This window comes from Pteropus alecto, unplaced genomic scaffold (genome assembly GCF_000325575.1).
Source record: "Pteropus alecto unplaced genomic scaffold, ASM32557v1 scaffold121, whole genome shotgun sequence".
Classification (NCBI taxonomy): domain Eukaryota; kingdom Metazoa; phylum Chordata; class Mammalia; order Chiroptera; family Pteropodidae; genus Pteropus; species Pteropus alecto.
The window spans coordinates 17,169,428-17,183,367 of record NW_006434369.1 but is presented as its reverse complement, the minus strand read 5'-3'; the positions used below and the strand labels follow the sequence as shown (position 1 = coordinate 17,183,367).

The 13,940-nt window shown below is 44.4% G+C and overlaps 1 protein-coding gene across 1 annotated transcript; it reads left to right on the top strand.

Moving 5' to 3' along the window:
- Nucleotides 1-4,761: 4,761 nt before the first annotated feature.
- On the top strand, nucleotides 4,762-12,399 carry PSMG4 (proteasome assembly chaperone 4). The gene is made up of 3 exons (XM_006909302.3): nucleotides 4,762-5,060; nucleotides 9,126-9,201; nucleotides 12,210-12,399. The coding sequence occupies exons 1-3, from the start codon at nucleotides 4,887-4,889 to the stop codon at nucleotides 12,329-12,331; spliced, it is 372 nt and encodes a 123-aa protein (XP_006909364.1). The 5' UTR covers nucleotides 4,762-4,886; the 3' UTR covers nucleotides 12,332-12,399.
- The last annotated feature ends 1,541 nt before the right edge of the window (nucleotides 12,400-13,940 follow it).

Here is a 13,940-nt window from a genome sequence, read left to right as displayed (position 1 = left end):
GGGAAGTGGGGTTGCTTCTGCTTCCACCCTTTGGATCTCTGATTCATGAGGTTTTCCTACTATGGACACAGCACCATATAAACTTTGGTTCAAGTTGTATACAGGGTCCCGGAGTCTGGCTTTCTATCCTCACAAATGATCATCTCCCCCTTCGATGGGTGGCACCTTGTGGGTAGCATAGAGTATGTGGTGTGACCAGTGGCTGCCATGGGTCTGGGGCCACTCTCCCACCTCTTTTGCCATCATTTGTGATGTTATGTGGAATGCCATGCAGGAAGACACCCACTGTAAGCACGCTGATAATAGCGCTGTCTACGGCCCTGTGAACAAGAAGGGCAAACCCATACGTGGAACGTGGTTTTATTCCTGTTAGAACAAATTGTTGGCCCCTCTGGGTGGAAGGAGCCCAACATCACCAACCTGCTACCTTGTGACTAGCTGTTCTCCCTGAGGATGATGCCATAACGGAACCTAAGCCTAGATCTCTATTGGTGGGTGGGACCTTTAGTGATGGCAACAGCAAGATCAACTTTGATAAGTGGAATTCCATGCTGTTGGCCCTTGTGTGACCTCCATCTCTGCTACCATGGTTATTTTGTTCATGGCCCATGGTACCAGCCCAGGGTGATCAAAGATAGGGGAATAATATCAACTGATTGCATCATTTTGTCTACTTGGTTGCTTAATTTTACTTCTGTATAACATAATATCATAATATTCACACTTCGTGGACACTTCACCCACATGTCTCTTCTCCAAATTTACTTATCTTTCATCTTCCAGTCTTTTCTTTGCAGGTCCCTGACTAACCCAACCAGGTCATTCCCCACTGCCCGTAGGTCTGTATGCACTCTAACCTTGGTCTACTGCTCTGTCAACACAAAATGGATGACCAGGTACACTGCCAGAGTGAGGCTGTAGTGCAGTTGCTATCCATTTGTAGTTTGCACCCCAGCATAAACCCATCCTAAAACCAAGCTCGGGCTTTTACCTCACTCTTCAGCTATTTCTATGGGATCCCCCATATGGCCATAGGTGTGAACTGAAGACAAGGCATTGATGAAACCGAGGTGGCAATGATATAATACACCAATGTGATATTCTGTAGAATGTATAGACAGTCTAGATCTCTTAAGACTACATCCTGATGGAGAGTGAAGAGTTAATATAGTCCTGGGCAAAACTATACATGAATATTGATGTTCATCCCATGTAAATGCAAACTGTTTCCGCTCCTCTTTTCTGATTGGAATAGAAAGCAATACATTTCCCAAATCCTTGGTCACACACCATGTACCTGAGGCCCTATTATACTGCTCTAGCAAACATACCACATCTGCTACTGCAGCTATAATTGTGACTGCTTCTCAGTTGAGTTTATGGTGGTGTGTTGCCATCTTCCAAGATTTAACTGGTGAAGTAGAGCTAGGTTGAGGACCACCACCACTGCATCCTTTGGATCCTCAAAGGTGGCACTAATTTTCACCATCCTCCCCTGGATGCAATATTACTTGGCCAGGGAAAGGGCAGTTTCATAGTCTTCTACTTGGCTTTCTCTACAAAGATTGCTCTTACCTCACAGGTCAAGGACTTGATGAGGGAATTGTGCCAACTTCCCAGTATGTCTATCTCAATATACATTCAGGGACCAGGCAAATGACCTCAGAAGGGTCTTCAGACCCAATGGACACTTGACCAAGACTCCATTTGTTGCCTGGTTCTTGAATATTTCCATGCTAGCAGGAAGACCATGATGACACTTCAATCTCAATTCCAACTCTGACCTTCGAAATATTTGTATCTTCCTTTTTTCCTAGTGTACTGTTACCTGGGTAAATGGCCATTGGGCCCTTTGAAGAAGGGCTGGGAGGTCACTCTGTGTATTCTTGCCATAGTGCTGCAGGGAACCTGGCCACCTCTTCAGTTACTGGGTTCCAGGTTCAGACACTGATCAAGGAACTATACAAGTTTATTGGGGTGACTGCACTCTGCCATCCCAGTACATCCTTGATTTCTTCTGATGGTGTAAAGAGGATGCTACTTGTAGTAGTCAGACTCAGCTGACCCCATGGGCTCTCTGGAGTGAAAATGGCCCATCACAGTTGTCCTACATTTGGCCAAAATGGCCTGGCTTTTATTCTACCTCCATCAGTCATTGGATACGGGCTTCCCTGGGAAGCATATGCAGACTCTGAAAGAGGCCACAGCAGAAAGTTTTCTGCTAACAGTATTTCCAGCAGCTGGGACAAGTTCTTTCTTGAAGGGGATATAGGAGGCACATCTCAGAATCCAGCACAATTGATAGAGTGAGGTTCCTGAGGATGTGAAGGATAGTGTCAGAGCACAAGTGGCTAGATTAAACTTTGAAAAGAGTAAGGGTATCTCTCACTGTAATGAGGAGTAGAAAGAGATAAGAATGGGATTAGATGAAGATGAAGGTTTAAATAGAGGGACAAAGAATTGGGGAAATTAAACCTGATAACCTCTATTTTCTTTGCAGAGCCAGAAGCAGAGTCTTCTGCTGAACTTGGGCTTGGGTAGGGTGAGGGCTTGAAGAGAACAGTTCTCAAGGAAAAGGAGAGAGGACATAATCTAGAAACTGCAGGGCAGTGTTTAAGGGGCAGCTAATGTTGGGGGGCATGATTGGTTGTGACCCGTACCTGCTGGGGTCATTTGATTTTCCTAGCGGTGCTCAGAGCCCAGATGTAGGAGCAGAGAGGAACACACTTCAACCTGTACTGGGTGGATGTGGGGAAGGAAAGTGAGGCAATAAGGTGTTAACTATTTAATTTCCCTAGAGAGTTAAGATCTTTAGAAACAAGCTCTCCATTTTAAAAATTGTATTTGTTTTCTGGAGATACAAAGCATTAGAGGATATTAGAGTTGAGATATGGGTGAGATCATCTGCACCATTAGTTCAATTTATCAATTTGTTCTTTAATAGATCATGCTTTTGGTGTTTTATCTGTGAAATCTTTGTCTAACTAAAGGTCACAAAGGTTTTCTCTTATTTCTTCTAAAAGTTTTATAGTCTGATGTTTTATGTTTAGGTGCATGAACCATTTGAATTTATTTTTATGCATGATGTGAAATATGAATTGAGGTTCATTAGAACTTAAGAAAATGCAAATCACTGTGGGAAACAATTTGTCAAGTTCTTGAAAAGTTACACAAATAACCACCATATGATACAACTATTCTACTCCTAGGTATTATCTACCAGAAATGAAAGCATATGTCCATATAGAGACTAACCTGTACACATACATTCACAGTAGCTTTATTGTAATATCCCCAAATGGCACATAGCTCAAATGAACATCAACATGTGAATAGATAAATAGTGGTATAACCATACAATAGAATACTGCTCAACAATAAAAAAGAATGAATCATTTATATACACAACAACCCAGATGGATCTCAAAATAATTATGAGTGAAAGGCAGACACAAAAATTATACATACTGTATGATTCCATTTATGTAAAACTCTAGAGAATGCAAACTAATCTGTAGTGAAAAAATGCAGACCAGTGGTTGTGGTGGGGGGCGGGGGTTGTGGGAGGGAAGGCAGGAAGGATTACAAAGGGGCTTGGGGAACTGTTTAGTAGTGGTGGACATGTTCACTATCTTGATTGCAGCTATGGTTTCATGGGTTATATATATGTGTCAAAACTTTGATTTGTATACTTTAAATATGGCAGTTGTATGTTAATTACACCTTAATAAAGCTGTTTAAAAATTGACCTAAAAATTAACCATATTATTGAATCATTAATAATTAGCAAATAGAACAAACCCATAAAAATATCCTTTAAAATTTTAATTTAGTCAACTTAGACCTATTAGAGATTTAAAAAGCAGAACTATGATAGTTCCGACTTAAAATCCAGCAGTTAGTTGTAACAGAATCTGACAAATTGGGCCCTGTTTGCAAACATTCTCTCTTAATACACTGAAGGATTCTTTATTTCAACTCTGTAGTGTTTCAAAGTGACTAAAATTAAAGGCACTCAACAAGGATAATAATGGCCACCATTCACTGTGCTTCCCATATATTTACTTATAATTCTTTCTACTTCTCTGAGAGGTACCTATTCTTATATCTATTTTGTAGATGAGCAAACTGAGTCCCAGGTAGGTTAAAAGAGTATTTCAAGGCCCACGCTTGTACATGACTGCAGCTTGAGGAGGTGGGAGGGGTAGGTCTGAATCCAAACTCCCATCAACTCAGTCCACGTAATTTTTCTTTTTAGAGGCCTTTCCCCAATATTGTTGCCATTCTGAAGGCTAGCTACATTCAAGGCATCTGAGTTAAAAAGCTGCCAGGAAGTGGAGGATTTTGGTAAACCAAACCCAAGTCAGTATGATGGGAGGTGGCTGTTTTCGGGGTGCTTAAATTATTAAACTACATAATTAAAACGGGATTGTCTTCGCAGGGCGAAGTGTCACAACTTGGGAAGACTATGCGGCTAGCTCCAGCACATCGGTGCTATTAGTCTGCACTAATTGGCGTGGAGAAGAAGAGAACAAGTGAGGGCGAGTTCTGCGGGGCAGCAGTGGGCTCCTGAGGTCAAGGCGAACGCCGGCGCTGCCCCTGCTGGTGACGAGAGCGAGTTTTGCTGCCGGTCCAACGACGTACTGAAGAGCCGCGAGTAGCCGGCAGGACTTTGCCGCCAGGGCTTTGCCTGCACCGACAGGGGGAGTTGTCCGGCCCCGTCCTCATGGGCCCCGCCCACTCCCACCCTAAGCTCCACCCACTCCCGGGACCGAAAGCGAAGGCGCGCTCGGCAGCTCGGCGCTCTCCTGCTTGTGTCTAGCGGGACCCGCGACAGCACACCCGACGCGGGTCGCGGCGCTTGGGGCCCGGCGCCCGCCGGCGGCATGGAGGGGCAGTGGGCCACCGCGGGCGGGGACGTCTCCCTGCATAACTTCAGCGCGAGACTGTGGGAGCAGCTGGTTCACTTCCACGTCATGCGGCTGACAGACTCGCTCTTCCTGTGGGTGGGAGCGACACCGCACCTGCGCAACCTCGCCGTGGCCATGTGCAGCCGCTACGTGAGTGCCTGCCGGGGCTGGGGCGAGCGGGGACGGAGGAAAGGGGAGAGAGAGTCTAGGGGTGCGGGAGGAGAGGGGGCGGTCCCGAGGCCGCCGGGCCGGTGGAGGGTGGGGGTGACTGGTCCGGAAAGTGAGCGAGGAGTCTGGGCGCTGGCGGTGACCTCAAGGCGCCGGCGTGGGCACCAGGTTTTTGGGGGACTTGGGGCCCTTGGGGCTCTCTAGAAAAGTTCCTGTGATATCTTAGGGAACGGGCTGAGGGTCGGTTTGGACATGCACCGCCCCGAGGGTAACTGTGCGGTCAGGCTAGCACGTGGAACTCCAGAAGGGCCCCTTCCTCCATTCCTGCACCTCTGCTGGCTCCTCTCTCCATCTCTAGTTGGCGTGTCCAAGGGCTTCATCGTGGGACCTCTTGCTGCCCGGTTACGCTCGCGCCTTGGGTGATGGCATCCACTTCTTAGTTGTCATATCTCTGTATTGACCACACCGACATTTATCTATGTTTCCAGTTCAGACCTCTTTCTTGAACTTCAGACTCTTGTGTCTCCACTTAGAAGTCTAATAGACATCTCATACTAGACACGTTCAAGACCAAACTCTTGACCTCTTCCTTCAAACCTGCTCCTCAACCCGCCCATCTCTGTTAATGGTAACTCCACCGGAACCTCGGAGTCATTCTTGATTTCCCTCTTCCACACTCCACATGTGGAATGTCAGTGAATCTGTGAGCACTGCTGTCAGTCAGAACACACTTGTCTATGTTAAGTCAAATAGATCTGACAGAGAAAAATATCCCATGATTTCACTTGTGTGGAATATAAAAAAGAACAGGCCTGCAGCATTTCTCCTCCTTGGTTAATTCCCTCATTTGCTTCCAGTATTACTTTCTTAGAGCTACTGTAACAAAGTATCACAAACTGGGTGGCTTAAAACAATAGAAATTTATTTTCACAGTTCTGGAGGCCAGAGTCTGAAATTAAGGTTTTGGCAGCACTGGTTTATGCTGGATGCTCTGAGGGAGGAATCATCTCATGCCTCTCTCCTACCTTATGGTGTTGTTGGCAATCTTTGGTGTTCTTTGGCTTACAGCTTCGTCACTCCAATCTCTACTTCCAATGACACATGGCCTTCTTCTCTGTGTGTCTCTGTTTATCTGTGTCTTCTTATAAAGACACCAGTCATAAAAGATTAAGGGTCTACCCTACTCCAGTATGACCTCATCTTAAGTTATATCTTAAATATATGTGCAAAGACCCTATTTACAAATAAAGTCACTTTCACAGGTACTAGGGTTAGGACCTGGACATATTTTTTTGGAGGATACAGTTCAACCCACAACAGTGCCTTATAGCCAGTTCTGTTTGGGGCAGCGGACTGCAGTTAGATGTTGTCATTCCTCTGCTACAGAGCTTTCATGAGAGAAACTCAGAGCATAGTCCATAGATTTCACAGTGATCCTCCAGGCCCTGTTACCTGAGAGAGCGTCCTGCTCCCACCCACCTCCCTCACTTGGTGGCTTTAGCACATTGGCATGCCCCCAGCTGTTGCTCCCTCTGCAGTTTTTTGTTGGTGTCTGTTGTGGTGGTAAGGTTTGTTTGTTTTATGAGTTTTTGTATCCCTAGTGCCTGACAAGCTGTTCATTAAATCCTCGTTGAATGAATGAGTGAGGCACTCTCAGGGAACTCCCCATTTGCTAAGGAGTTCTACTGGTAACCTCAGCCAGTCAGGATTGTGATCACTGAGGGGCTCCAGGGATAGTAAGAAATCAGAGGATCGAGCCATCAGGCAGGACCTGAGCAAAGCTTTGGGAAGGAGACAGCCTCTGAGTAAGACTTCTGGATGTCCTCACATAGTATCCCTCTTCCCTTCCGGTGTCCCTTCTTGTATGCCCTTTTCCTTCTTTCTGTTCTTTTCCTGTGTGTGTTTTGTTTCTCTTCTGGTGGGTAGCAGCAGGTGAGTCTTTGGGAAGGTGGCAGTTCCAGGTCTTTTTTCATTGGAGGCGAGGAGGAGGGCCTAGAAGAGCAGGGGGGTGATGGGCAGGGCTGTTTGTTTGTAGGTCATGGCACCCTGGAGTCTCTTCACCTTCTTTCTTTCCTAATCCTTAGGCTGTAGTCATTAACAGTGTGTACGGCTGTGGTACGACCAGGCATCATTTCCTTGAATCAGTTTCAAGGCTCTACTTGTGGACTGCTTTGGTGGTCTGACCACTTGGTAATCATAGATCTCAGTATGGTGTATTGTGTCAACTGGAAAGTCACCCTACATCAAGACTGGGGCAGGAAAAGGAAAAGAACCATTCCTACTGACTGACCACATTGTGTGCTTGGACACTGCCCTCCAGGGGCTGAGACCAGTCAGCTGGAGAAAAGAGGTACAGGCCATAGCTTAGGCAGGGGACAGACTGTGGCCTGTGGGCTGGCCCACGTCTACTTTTATGATAAGGTGTATCAGGACACAGCTATACCCATCCATTCAGTAGTGTCTGTCACAGTTTTTGCACTTTGATGGCAGAATTGAGCAGTTGCTATTGGACCTGGTGGTCCATAAAAACTTTACTGTTTATTATTTGGCCATTCTTAGAAAAAGTTTACTGACCCATGAGTGGAGGATGGCACAAAAGGGTCTGTGAGGTCTCCCCCTTCCTCCCTACCGCCTAAACCCTAGCATGTAAGACTGGACCATATAGAACAAAATCACATAATTCTGTTGCTCTTCTAGCTGGCTTGCCTTGCATCAGGCAGGTCTGATTGTGATGCCAAGAAAGGCTGTAGAACAAGGATGACGCAGGGTCCCACTAACATGAAGAAAGCTGGCCTGGGACCTGGGAAGAGGGCCCATGGGATCCTGTGTGCTCAGATAATCTAGGGTGCATCTAGCCTACCTGCATAAGTGGAAAGTAGTGCTCCAGCCATGGTAAAACCAGCTAGACATTTGTCTGCCTGGAGACCAGCTTGGCATAATATGATTTCAGAAATAATGAAGTATTAAAAGTAAGAATATCGGGTTTTTAGTTTTGTTTTTGGTCAGAAAAAGCTGCCCAGTTAAGATATATTTTCTATTTTCAGGAGGTTTAACTATACTGTTAATAGTTAAATGTTGAACTTGAAATCTGTAAATAGAAAATTCACTAAGATCATATTTTTGTATCTTTTTCAAGAAAAAAAAGCATGTAGTAAATGCTTTCATTGTTATCCTGTGTTTTCTGATAGTCTTTTATAGAACTGAACAAATTCTGTCTCATATTGAAGTGACTTTGAACCTTTAGATAAGGAGCAGTCTCTGATTTGTGCTCAGGATAAAAGTAATTTTGGCAATATTATAAGTTAGTGGGTTTATTATTTTTTTTTTCTTTTAAGCTAGGCCTTTTAAATGGTAAGGGGAGTTCTTTCCAAAGTAATTGGAAGTAAGATTACCTCTAGATTTCAGAAGGGCCACATTTGTTTATCTTTAGTTTTATTGCTTATCTGAAATGAAGATTGGCCAAGCGTATTCAAAAGTTTTTATTTCATTATTTGGATGCTGATGGCTGGTGCCCATTTGCAAAGTCACAGGGCCCTTCTTGACCCTGAAGAGCCCAGACATCCTTAGGGGAATGGAGCTGTGTGTTCTCTTACAGGTCCAGATGAGATTAGGCTCCTGCCTTCTCCACCTGCTGGCTAACATGGGGTGAGGGACCTGGAGGCACTTGGCACCTGGACTCTGATGGCTTTCTTCTTGCTGTGGCCTTAATGATCCTACTGGTTTCAATGTTAGTCGTAATACTGCCCGTCAGCATACTTTGGAGTTTCCAACACTAAAACAAGCCCTTTATATGAAGTAAGTCCTAGAGCTTAGTGATAGCATTATGATGCCAGCTTCAGGTGACTTCTCTTCATCTCTCCCATCTATATGATCTCATATGCGTTAGAGGGTCAACCTACCTGGCTGTTGACACAGATGCCAGACCTTCTTTCTCTTGGTTAATGTGTCTAACTCCCCAGAACCTGCTCTTACCACCCTCATGAAGAATCAGAAGTCACAGAAGATTGGCTGATGGAGAAGCAGCATTGTGTTCTGTTTTCCTTTTAGGACTCCATCCCTGTGTCCACCTCCCTCCTCGGAGACACTTCTGACACGACCTCCACTGGCCTTGCCCAGCGCTTAGGTATGTACCCACGGTGGTCCTGACTATTGCATGGAACCATGAGGCAAGTCACTTTAGAAAAAAGAATCTTTATACTGAAAGATAGATGAACTTATCACTATAGCATAAGCGCAGACCTTTGTATACTGGGTCCTCTTTAAGGAGAGTATCTCCATGCCCACATGGTACGAACACTGTCTTAGGGATAGTGTGTTCTCAGGAGACTCCCACGTTGTACCTTGGCTGTCATCCAAGCCAATGAGTGACAGGTGATTTGGCTCCCTTCTCTAAGCACATTACCTCCTTATGGGTGGAGAGTGTGAATGATGCCCACAATGCTCCTGGGCCTCAGTGGGGCCTGTGGAGCAGAGTACCAGCAGTGCAAGAGGGTTGTCCTTTATTTCCTGTGACATCATTCAGAGTTCAGAAGGGAGATTGGCCTGGCCAGAGGGAGGCATAGAGTCAGTGTTAAGCAAGAACATGAGGTTGAAGGCTCCATCCTCTCCCGCACTGCAAACACATACTTCTTTTAAATACCCAGATAGTTCAGGTAAGGACAACATGTGTTCTGCCCTTGGCCAGTGCGCACGATCAGCAGGTCATTAGAGGGTACCCAGGGACCTCGAACAGTAGGGCAGCCTCTGTCTCCTCTTCAGTCTTTGTTGTCACCAGTGTTCCCAGACAGTTCAGTTCTAGAGCCCCCGTGTCCTGGTGCTGGTGATGTACAGTGAATGAGGCCCATTTTAGTTGTGTTGACAGTCTATCCACTGGATCCATCATAAGTGGAATGTACCTATGTAAACAGGATAGCCACACAGTTCAGGTGGAGCCTAGGCGGTGTGGACAGGTTGAGGGTAGGTCATACTAGACTTGCCACACTGCGTTCTGTGTGTGAGTAGGGCAGAGACCATGAGGGCGGTGGCAGCAGCATTTTAGGAACATCCACAGTACTTTTTTTTTAGCCTGAAGTTAGAGAAACCTGACTAGTAAGTTATTTTGGTAACTTCTTACTAGGAAGTAATTTTAAATTTACAGAAAAGTTGCAAAAAAAGGTACAAAGAACTCCTACTTAGCCTTCACCCAGATTCCTAGTTCTTGTCATCCTCTCTTTAGGTTCACATTGTTTTTTTCTGAACCACATGAAAGTAAGTTGAAGACATGATTGCTTCCTCGTACTTCACCGTGTATTACCAATGTTTGAGGGGTAACACCTCTATATCAAATGGACCACTGTGTGCCCTGCCTGGTCCGATGAAGACATGGGAGTGTTCATAGGTCTAGAAACAGAAAACTGGGTGGGTGGCCACAGTGTGGATGACAGAGTCTGTTAGTGCCAATAAAGTAAGATGGGCTTTAGGGTGTCCTTGGATGGAGGCCTAGTAGTTTGTATGCAAAAAACTAGGATTCTTTTTGTTTTGTTTTTGAGGTTTGTGCAAATGTTGGGGCTTTTTAAAATTAACTTTTCCCCTCATATGGTTTACATCAATTTATAATCTAAATCAATTGAAATATAGATAAATAATAAATATCCTTACCAACTTATTAAAGTCAAATATTAATGAAGGGTTTTATCCTGCCTGATTGAGCAAAAACTGGCAGCTTTCAGCCACTGTCCAACAAGGACAGGCACATGGAATAAACTTGAAAAATTAGTGGTGTGGTGTGACTGCTGGCATCACCAAAGGCTGGTAATGCTGAGATTACAAACAGGCTGTCCAGTGCAGCCTTGTGCCGTTTAAAATACATTATTATTATTATTATTACTATTATTATTATTATGCATATTAGTTGAAAATGCATTAACCATCATCAGTTGTCTAGAGGGGTAATGAGAAGAGAGCGATGTCCCAAAACAGTATCGTGCATGGAAGATGAAAGGAAGTTGGAAAATAAATGATCTAAAGGGTTCAGAGTAACCTTGGAGGTATTGGAGGGCTGTAGCGTGGATGGGGCCCCCCTCATTCTGTGTGGCTCTGGAGGGCAGAGCTGGTCTGCTAGGCAGACGATACAGGCAGATAGTTTTGCTCCCTGTAAGACTCTGTCTTAGCAAGTAGAGCAGTTGGAATCAGAGTATCCCACCTTGGGGACAGGGAATTTTCTGCCACTGAATGAGGGCAGGCTGAGTGGATGTGACTTGACAGGCCCCAGCTTCACCTCTCCTCACCTCAGCACCTTTTTGCCTTTGATGCTGAGGCTGTCTTGGTCATCTGAAGTCTGTGGGGTGGGAGGGTAGGGTGCATGCTTCTGTGGGGAGGAGTTTGCACCTGCCCTGTGTGTGGGGTGAGGCCGAAGGCAGAGGCCCCAGCAGTATTTGACTGTTTTAGGCTTACTGCTCAACTTCAGGATATTTGTCTTGTCTTTCAGATTGTGGGCATGTGATTTTGCTTGATTTCTATAATTGGAGCAGTATACCTCGACTATTACTGGTTCTGTAGAAAAGGGCTAAAACATATATTCAACATCAAATTGAAAATTAGACATTTGTGTGTATGTACAGGCACAGAAATGTAGAAGTGTAAGATTATCTCTGGGAGCAGGGCAGAATTGGTAGAGAGGGTGGTACTGAAAGAGAACTTGAATATTTTATCTTAAATACTTTAATATTATTGGTGTTTTTGCAAAGTAAAACAAACCAACCCTTTATGTAGGGCAGTGGTTCTTAAACTTTAGTATTTAGATCCCCTACAGGGCTCGTGGGCATAACTCACTGGCCCCAACCCCAGCCTCTCTGATTCAGTGAGCCTAGGAGGGAAGGTTGAGGGGGAAGCGGGCCTGAGAATCTGCATCTCATGCTGCTGATATGAGGGCCACACTTTAAGAACCACTGTTTTAGAGACTAGGAAAGGATCTAAATGACTTTAGTTTGCATTTGCAGCAGCTACCTGTGAAGAGTCATAAAAATTAGAACTTTCTTTTCTCCCTAAAACTCCATTCTTTTTCCAAGCATTTCTCAGCTGTAAAGTAGGTCTGAGGCACATAGAACCTCCAAGTATTTCAGTCATGCCTGTGTCAATGTGTTTTCTTTTTAGCCAGGAAGACCAACAAGCAGGTGTTTGTCAGCTATAACCTTCAAAACACAGACAGTAACTTCGCATTACTTGTAGAAAACAGGATCAAGGAAGAAATGGAGGCTTTTCCTGAAAAGTTCTAGCTGAGTGGCAGAAGTGAGGATTTGTAACTTATGTACAATATACATTTAAATAAATGGATTGAATTTCACTGTTTGTCACCAGGGTAATGTGTTTATATTTTGTTTTAAAGAGCTAATCTTATTAATTTTCCTTCTTCCCCTCACCAGAGTATGGGCCAAAAGGCTATAATTGATCAAGCTGGGGAAGGAGAAAAGCAAAATGGGTAGTAGTTTCCTTGTGACTGCTCAGTAATAGAGAAAAGGGGTTAAAATGAGATTTTGTTAGTATTGAAGGAGGCTAATTAGATTAAAGGGTTAAATTAGTCATGACTCTGTTATGTCCATTTCTAATTAGAATTAACGTAGTAAGTCTTATAAAATATGCTTCAGGTTGTCTCCTTTCCTTTCCGTTCTAGCCAAGTCCTTCCCCGGCAAGTCTCCTCCTGCTGTGTTCTTTTGGGCCTGGGTTTGAGCCCCGTTCTTCACGCTCACTAGATTTGTGGTTTTGGTGGTCTCTAACCTCTCTGGGCCCTGTTTCTTCACCTATAAAAGGGGAATAATCTCCACTCTGCTGGGTTATTGTTAGGATTAAATACACAGAAAAACTTGGCAAACTATAAGTGCCATGGCAATTAAGATGTCAATTTTGGGATTAAAAAAAACGCAAAAAAAAAGAAGTCAATTTTGGTTTTACCTACTTCATTTTTGTGGATTCAAATGCTTGCTCTTTCTGTTATTGTCTTTCCTTCCCCCCGCCCCGGTCTCAAGTATTTGCTTTGGTCATCCTTAAGCCTTAGCCTTTTTCTGCTTGCTGCTCGAAGTGGATTCCAATCTTTCTAGTACCACATGCTGCACATTTTTTTGACACCTTTTTCCAAAAGCCAATATTTCACAGGTCAGTGGCTTTGAACTCTGGCTTCACATTCGAATCTCTAGGGAATTTTTACAGATTACCTATGCGTGACCCTTCCCCAGAGACTCAGATGGCCTGGGGCCCAGATTTGGTTGGCTTTAAAAGCTCCCAGGTGCTTCTCAGCACAGGCAGGGTTGAGGACCACTGTAAAGAACTTTCTAATCTGTAAGTGTCTGGATCCCTCTTGTAACTAGAAGATAGTTTAGGGTTCTGTAACATGTTTCATGCAATGGCAAAAGGCTCGCATTAAGGCACTGGTAAGCAGCCAGAGGCGGTGACACTTTGGCCAGGACATATGGCACGTCAAAGGAGTAGGTCTGGAGTTTAAGATGCTTCCCTCCTTAGCAGACTTCCTATGCTAACCTCTGAGGCCTCAGCCATCAGCATTGTAGCTTAGAAGCACAGTGGGCACCTCTCTAGGAAGAGTAAGTAACACAAAATCAGGCCTATGGAGAGAAGAGTTTGGTATAAATACTTTATTAAAGAAACATTGTTTTCTTGTTAAAAAAATACTACATTAAAGAAGAGCGTTTTGGGTTATCAGTCTTTCCTAACAGAATCACAGTGTAAGATAATCATTTTTTGACCTAAGAACTTGCAGGCCACAGATTAGCAGGACATCAATATGCAAGAGAAAAGAACTCTTAAATTTACTGATGGCCCCCACAGGTGGTCTGAGAGGGGCACTAAATAAAGTTATGTTTAATCCTGTCTCTG